Source organism: Myodes glareolus, chromosome 2, assembly GCF_982192425.1.
Source record: "Myodes glareolus chromosome 2, mMyoGla1.1, whole genome shotgun sequence".
In the NCBI taxonomy this organism is placed as follows: domain Eukaryota; kingdom Metazoa; phylum Chordata; class Mammalia; order Rodentia; family Cricetidae; genus Myodes; species Myodes glareolus.
Window position 1 is genome coordinate 139,952,688 of NC_142027.1, and position 8,567 is coordinate 139,961,254.

The 8,567-nt window shown below is 36.0% G+C and overlaps 1 protein-coding gene across 1 annotated transcript; it reads right to left on the minus strand.

The window, feature by feature from the left end:
• Nucleotides 1-5,052: 5,052 nt before the first annotated feature.
• Nucleotides 5,053-5,982, minus strand: LOC125393270 (olfactory receptor 4C46-like). The gene has a single exon (XM_048423627.3). It carries the CDS (start codon nucleotides 5,980-5,982, stop codon nucleotides 5,053-5,055), a length of 930 nt encoding a protein of 309 aa, XP_048279584.2.
• Between the last annotated feature and the right edge of the window lie 2,585 nt (nucleotides 5,983-8,567).

Sequence of the window (8,567 nt, forward strand, 5' to 3'; positions counted from 1 at the left end):
AAGAGAGGGGAGAAAGTCTGTAAGAGCTAGGATCAGGGAGTTACCTGTGAGATTAAGTCTCCTTTGGATTTAAAATGCTATGCCCGTAAAGTATCATCAACACGGTCACCCAAATATAAGCTGAACAAGGATGACATCAATAGATGCCCCAATGTGGATGGGGAAAAGGCCACAAAGCCTCAAACCTGTTCAAATAACTATGGTCAACTAAAGAATGCTGAGTGGGAAAAACAGTCTTCTCTAGGAAAGAGCACACACCAATTGGCTATGTAATACCAGTCAGCTCTGAAAACATATTTATGTAACATACAGATTGTTCATCTCTTTGTCTATGCATGCCTGTATCTATCACCTTCTCTTGATTTTATGACTCTAGAAAAAACTGATGAACAGAAGACCCTGAAAAATAAAGCATATTTATTCATTATAATATGCTGCATGAACTTCATTTATTATAAGAAATGCCAATTATAGTGGTATATTATTTTGGTTTTAATAAACAAATCTTGCCTGAAGACCAGAGGCAAAGCTAAAGCCACTAGAAGTCATGTAATGGTGACACACACCTTTAATCCCAGGATTTGGGAAACAGAGGCAGGTGGATCTCTGTGAGTTCAAGGACATCCTGCCCTACACAAGATCAGTAAAGAAACAAATTCAGGTGGTGGTGGTTCACACTTTTAATACCAGTACAAGGGAGTCACATACCTTTAATCCCAGTACTAAAAGGAATAGGAAATGGGAGGAGAGAGAGGCTTAGTCATATTAGCCTATGGTTGCCCAGCCTTGGCAGAAGTAAGATTTCTCTAGTGGTTTGGCTACTTTGTTTTTCTGGTTTTCAAATTGAATCCCAATTTCTGTCTCTGGGTTTTTATTAATTATGCTACACTACCTTCCTCTGCCTCCAGAGTGCTGGGATTAAAGGTGTGCCCCACCACTGCCTGTGTAGAAAAGTTTCTTCTAAAGCAATGATAAATATTTGAGGAGGCAGGCTGGTTTAAACATGACACAAAGTATACACTTGTCAGTAAATAACATGGTACCTCAGATTTGTGTAGTTTTTACATATTTGTTGAAATCAAAATTTAAAAATCAAAAGTTTTTTTTTCTTTCTAGAGATAGGGTTTCTCTGTGTAACAGCCCTTGTTGTCCTGGAACAAGTTCTTGTAGACTAGGCTGGCCTCAAACTCACAGATCCTGGACTATATGTGTGTGTCACCATTACCTGACCTCTAGTAGCTTTAGTTTTGTCTCTGTTATGTCCATGTTATGAGAACCTCAAATAAAACCACCACAGTGCCAATATCTGATTCAAACATACTGAAGTTTATTGATTACAAGTTAGCTAACTCAGACTGTAATCCAATGCACCAACACAGTGGGTGGGGGAGAACAGCCCCTAGGTTTCAGGGTAGGAGGATTTTAAAGGGAAAAACTGCAAGCAGGGTGGCACAAGCCTTGGCATTTTGGGATTGGGTAAAAGTACACAAATTTTGAATTCATTGGTTGGGATATAGGAGACTTTTTAAACAGTGACTATCAGCAGACAAGAACTTCAAAACAGTGATTCATCAGATACCTACAAGGACGTTTGAAACAAGCACATGTTGTGTGGACACCATGGTGAGTCACTTTGACCAGAGCTGGCACAGTTTCTTGGGAGTGTTTATGACTTTGCTGTTTTTCATTCACTCTCCCTATTCAGGTCCTGTCTAAAATGGAGTTCTTTCTCAAAATGGAGTTTGGACTGCTCCTTTGGCTCTGGTCTTCAGGCAAGATTTATTTATTAAAATAAGAATAATATACCACCATAGCCAATAGTGCAGTTTCAGAGTGAATGCTGGCAGGAAGAGCTACTGTTATGATTCAAATCAAAGACAGAAAAGAATGGCTAATGTCTCAGATCAAAGGAAGTCAGGCTAATGGGGAAATTTATTTATTGTATTGTCTTTTTGATACATTCAGACTTTTAATTGATTGGGTAAGGTTTCTTTCATTGAGTAAGAAAATTTTTGTACCTTATTCATACAGATCTCTTATTCTGCAGTGATATAAACCAGAAACTGTTTTATTTATGACTTTTCTAACATTCATCCTATATAAAGATATTTTGCTAATAACTAGTACATATTTTATTTATTTATTATTTTTACATACCGATCCCAGTTCCCCCTCCATTTTCTCCTGCTCCTCACCCCACCCACTATCTGTTCCTCAGAGAGAGTAAGGCCTACCCTAGGAAAGTCTATTAAGTCTGTCTCATCAGTCCAATCTACTTGAGGCAGGACTAAGCCCCCCACCCATGCCTAGGCTGAGCAAGGTATCTATCCATTGAGAATGGGCTCCACAAATCAGTTCATGTGTTAGGGTTAGATCCTCGTCCCACTGCCAATAGTTCCACATATTGATAAAGTCACAGCATTTTCACTCGCATTCAGGGGCCCAGTTGTCAGTTTGGAGTCAGTGAACTCCTACTAGCTCAGGTCAGCAATTTATGTGATTTCCCTATCATGTTCTTGACTCCTTTGTTCATATTATCATTTCTCCCTCTCTTTGATTGTATCCAAGAGCTCAGCCCAGTGGTTAGTTGTAGATCTCTGCATCTGCTTCCATGTGTTTCTGAATGAGGGTTCTAGCTTCTTCAGGGTTGTTTACTGTAGGCTGGTTATTCTTTTTCTTTATATCTGATATCTGCTTGTGAGTAAGTACGTGTTATATTTGTTTTTCTGGGTCTGGGATACCTCACTCCGGAATATTTTTTCTAGTTCTGTTCATTTTCCTGAAAATTTCAAGATGTCATTTTTTTCCTGGTGAATAGTACTCCATTGTGTAAGTGTACCACATTTTCTTTATCCATTCTTCAGTTGAGGGGCATCTAGATTGTTTCCAGGTTCTGGCTATTGTGAATAATGCTACTATGAACATAGTTGAACAAATGTCCTTGTGGTTTGAGTGTGCCTCCTTTGGGTTATGTCCCAAAGTGATATTACAGGGTATAGAAGTGGATTGATTCCCAATTGTCTGAGAAATTGTCGTACTGATTTCCATAGTGGCTGTACAAGTTTGCACTCACATCAGCAATGGAAGTATATTCCCCTTACTCCATATCATCTCCAGCATAAGCTCTAATCAGTGGTTTTGACCTTAGCCATTCCAATTGGTGTAAGATTAAATCTCAGAGTTGTTTTGATTGGCATTTCTCTGCTGGCTAAGAATGTTGAGCATTTCCATAAGTGTCTTTTAGCCTTTGGAAGTCTTCTGTTGAGAATTATCTATTTAGATTTGTACCCCATTTTTAATCGGATTATTTGGTAGTTTGTGGTCTAGTTTCTTGAACTCTCTGGATATTATAGAAATCAGCTCTCTGTCAGATGTGTGATTGGTGAAGATCTCCAATTCTGTAGGTAGTTGTTTAGTTTTGTTGACCATGTCCTTTGCTTTACAGAAGCTTCTCAGTTTCAGAAGATCCCATTTATTAGTTGTTTCTCTCAGTGTCTGTGATACTGGCATTGTATTTAGGAAGAGGTCTCCTATGTCAATGTGCTCAAGGGTACTTCCCTCTTTCTCTTCTATGAGCTTCAGTTTGGTTGGATTTATGTTAAGATCTTTCATCCATTTGAACTTAAGTTTTGTGCATGGTGATAGATATGGATCAATTTACATTCTTCTACATGTCAACATCCACCATTAGTTGAATATGCTTTCTTTTTCCATTTTATTTTAATATAATATATTATATAAATATATTATATATTTCTTGAAATATCTCAATCTATTTGTTTAGGTGGTGGTGCACAGGTGGAGGTCTTGAGATCAGCATTTTGATGAAAATGAAGTGAAGGAAGAAGAATTTGAGGGAAACTGACTACAGCTGTGGGAAGAATGTGGTCTCAACTGCATTTGGCTTCATTCTGGAGTTTTGAGAGCTTTGGAGTGTGCTACAGAGCTGATTTCCCTTGCAGACAAAGAATTAACTGTTTTTACCTTTATATTGGACATTTGGAGGCTCTGAAATCGTTATAATATTTCCCCCCATTTTGTCTCATGCATTGTCTAAAGACATGTGGGCTACGAACTGTTAGTGATCTAGACTTGTGGTACTTGGAGTATATGTGTGCTAGTCCAGCAGAACAGATTTAAGATGGATGAAACAGAATCCACCACACTCTGTATCTTCACAGCATTTACACTTAAATCATTACAATAAGCTCATGCTTCTATTCTTGTTTCCCTCCTTCTATTGTCAAGGTGTGGTTAGAGTACATCATGGGGAACCCAGATTCAGTGGGTGCATATTCATCACAGTTCCTGCCTCTGTGGCTCAAGGAACACCACAGAAAATGAGGTGGAAAGATAGTAAGAGCCAGAACCTCAAGAAGTCTGCTCTGAAACAATCTCTCATAGAAAACCTTTTGAATATTTTCCTTCTTTTGAAATACTTTCAGATCAGTCTCATTCCTATGCATTCTACTGATATCTTTATGTATGCGTGTTAAGTATATGTGTGCTCATATTCTGTATGTATATAGGTACATGTGTATATATATGCATGTGTGTAAGGATACTGGAGTGAATATTAAGTGTCTTCCACCATCATTATTCTTTTCTTTTGATGCAGGATTTCTCATTGAGCCCTGAGCTCACTGTTTAGCCTGACTGGATGGCCAGTGAGTGCTGAGATTCCCTGGTCTCTGCTCCATCAGTGCTGAGGTTTCAGAATCTTGCAACCGGAACCCAGAATTTTAAAATTTTCTTTTATTTTTGAGGTTAAGATATAATTACAACATTTCCCTCTTTCCTTTCATTTTTCTAAGCTCTCCCAAATATCCCTTCTTGTTCTCTTTTGAATTAATTTTCTCTATTATTCACTATTTACTGTTACATACATCAATGTGTATACATGTATATTCCTAAATACATTATTACTGCAGAATTTGTAAATAAAATACATAACTAATTTTCTCCTTATCCAATAAATGTGCTTTCCAAAATTATAGATAGTTGCTTTTTATTTTATGATTCAATTTAATTCATGCTGTGCTCCAGGTGTGTTCATTCATTACTTGAAAGAACTTTTTTGCTCCCCAATTTCTTAATGGCATCTTTCATCTGAGCATTTCTCAAGGTGTAGATTAAGGGATTTAGCATGGGAGTTATCATAGTATAGAACATAGCAACTGCTTTATCAATAGATAAGGTAGCTACAGGTCTCATGTACACAAATATGCAAGGCACAAAGAATAAGACAACCACTGTGATGTGTGAAATACAGGTAGAAAGGGCTTTCCGCCTTCCTTCTGCACTGTGGCTCTTTAGGGTGCGTAGGATGGCCACATAGGAGACCAACAGAAGGAGGAAGTTTAGCAGACAAATAAAGCCGCTGTTAGCAGCAACAAAGAGTCCAAGAGTGTGAGTATCGGTGCAGACAAGGTTGAGCAAAGGATTAAGATCACACATAAAGTGATCTATGACATTAGGGCCACAGAAGGGTAATTGGAAAATGAACAGGATCTGTATGGTGGCATGAAGAAAACCTCCCAACCACGACACTCCCACTAACAGGCTACATAGTCGACGACTCATAATGGTTGCATAATGAAGGGGTTTGCAGATGGCCACATAGCGGTCATAGGCCATCACAGTTAGCAGGATGATCTCAGCACCTCCAAACAAATGCTCCCCGAAGATTTGAGTCATGCATCCATTGAACAGGATGGTCTTCTTTTCACAGAGTGAATCTACTATCAGTTTAGGGGTGCTAACAGAGGAATAACAGGCATCAATAAAGGACAGATAGGCCAGGAAAAAGTACATGGGAGACTCTAACAATGATGTAGAAATTATGGTGACCACAATGAGCACATTTCCTGCTATAGAAGTGATGTAGATAAGAAAAAACACAGCAAATACAACTTTCTGCATCTTTGGGTTCTCTGTGAGTCCCAGAAGGATAAACTCTGTCACGTTGTTTTGGTTCTCCATTTTATTTCATGCGATAGCTGGCTATATCACCTGAAAAATATCAATGCAATTTTTAATCTTTTAAAAATATCCACCTTATTAAGTTTAGTCTCAGGTCTCTATTTTCTGCTTATCTGAGAATTTTTATTTATGCTCTAAGAAAGGTTCTGAATTCTTCAAGTTGTTTTTCGTGTGACAACTCTCTTAGGAGATCAATATGAGGAATTTTTATGAGTGTGCAGGGCAAAAGACAACTGATTATACGAATCCATCTATTATGACTCAGGATCTAACTTGTAGTGGATTTTATGCTAGTAGAAGCTAAGCTTTAACAAAGGTATAGATGTTTCTGTGTACAGGCTGTGAATGCAAAACTAAAGCACTTTCCCTACGGCCATGTGAAATAATGAAATTTAGCAAGTGTATGAATATGAGTGTAAAACAAAGAAAGAAATTGAAGAAGGAGAAATATTTGATGGTAATGCAGTAGAGTTGTGTGTGTGAGTTGGATGAGAAGGTCTGAGGTTGAGTACCAGAATGGAAGCCAGAGAGAGGAGTTCAGACCCTGTTTAGAGTAGGTGACATAGATATTCCAGGTGTAATTCCTAGGAATATAGAGGATGCAAGTGCTGTGGTGGAAGGCATAAAGTAGGGGCACAGTGTGAGAGAAGAAAGGAGGAGATACAGAAAAAACATTTTTCCTTGATAAATGATATAATGAATTCTGATATTTTATAGTCTAATAAAAATATGAACATTAAAAATCATGTTTATGAAATCGAATAACTTCACAATAGTACTACATACTTTCATGTGATTGAGATTTTATGAGGCATGACACCCAGTTTCCTGTGCACATTAATGTTTTTTCATTAATGTTTATAACAAATTATGTGGTTAACATTATTTTGTCAATTTTTCAAATGAGTCAAGAATCATGAAGATTAAATGTTATTTGCTACAACAAGAACACTATTGCTCAAATGACTGATCAATGAGTGTATTCTGAATTTGTAGTTATTTCCCAATTTTATTCTTATTATATTCTTGAGAGATTGTCTCAATAGTTATTTTTACATTATCTTAAAAATTAGAAAATAGAACCAATGAAATTAGCAGATGAGTACAAAATCAAAGAATTAATAAATAGCAGTCAAATGTGCATTTCATGTTATTTTAAAATTTTTATTATTTTTCTTTAAATTCTTGATTCATAGTCTATATTGTTTTAATAAGTATACTTTAATTATTTAATCTTTTAATTATGGCCCAAACAATACTATTATTTTTAATATTATTTTAGAGTAAATTTGTGCAGGACATAGTATCCAATGCACACAATGACATTTTTCTACTCTCAAATATTAAGAGTGTTGTGGTACTGTATTTAGTGACAGAGTCTTGGAATTTTGTCGTTTTCATAGTTACACTCACCTTTACTATAATTATGAAATGAAGGCTTTAAGATTGTCCTTCAAAATACTGAAAGCCATCCAACAGTAGCGATAAGGATATTAATTTTAGAACCCCAACTTCAGATTAGAATCCTGGTTCTTCCACGTGCAATTTCTTTATCTTAGGTGCATTTCTTGGCATCTCATGCTATTATGTCCTCACCTAAAAAGTGAAAATATTAAGATACATGTATAGATTTTTTATCAGAATTATTGCAAGAAATGTATAGGGAAACAACACAATCATAACTAGAACATTTCTATAAAAGTATTTAACCACTTGATAAGCTCATAGATAATCATTACCAATATTACTCTTCAAGAGACCATAAACTCATATTATCTATAGCAGTAATCCCAGGAAGGGTTTTCTATGTTCATGGAGTAAACCTTTGATAATTTATGTATTTAAATCTTCTATGCATATGGAATATGGAAACTTTTCTCATAATTTGTCTGGATGTTTTTCATTTGGTATTCCATGGCAAAAGCCTGGTCTTTGATTTAAAAAACCTGTGTCCTACAAATTCCTTAAGAATTTAAACTTCAATTACAATGCGAGAGAAGTTTAATGCTTAAATGTTATAGACTTAAGATGAGAACAAAATAATATATAAATGTATTTGAAAAGCATTTAAAAATAATTATCATCATATGAGGAAAGTAAGAATCTTTTCTAGTTATCAATCCCACTATGAAACTTACCTCGTTCATCTTAGATGATTCTAATAATGTCTGGAAATATCCAAACACAATGTGGTTTTCAAACTGAACTTCCATTGGAATAATTAACTTTAATGTGAAACATACGCCACAGTTAGAAACAGAATCACTTGGATAATTTGATGTGAAATCAAATGTTGAGTCTTTGTTAAATCAAATCTTCTCTTCTAAAGTCTCAAAACAATGTTACAGTAAACTTGATATTTGAATTTTAATATATTTATACAGAGAAATGATTTTCAATGCAAAACTGTTGTTTCCAAAGGGCAGAAGGCAGATAGTGTGGATGAAATAAAGTAGACAGATCACTCTTTTCTTGATGAATCCTGATCTAGAGATATTAACAGCAAAAGCCTTTAATATCTTGAACTATACTGATATGTAAAGAGGACCAACATAGGTGCAGAGGCACTGACCTGTAACTGTTGG

Excerpts from the sequence above, each read along its gene's own strand:
- LOC125393270 (XM_048423627.3), bottom strand. The coding sequence starts at position 5,982 with ATGGAGAACCAAAACAACGTGACAGAGTTTATCCTTCTGGGACTCACA.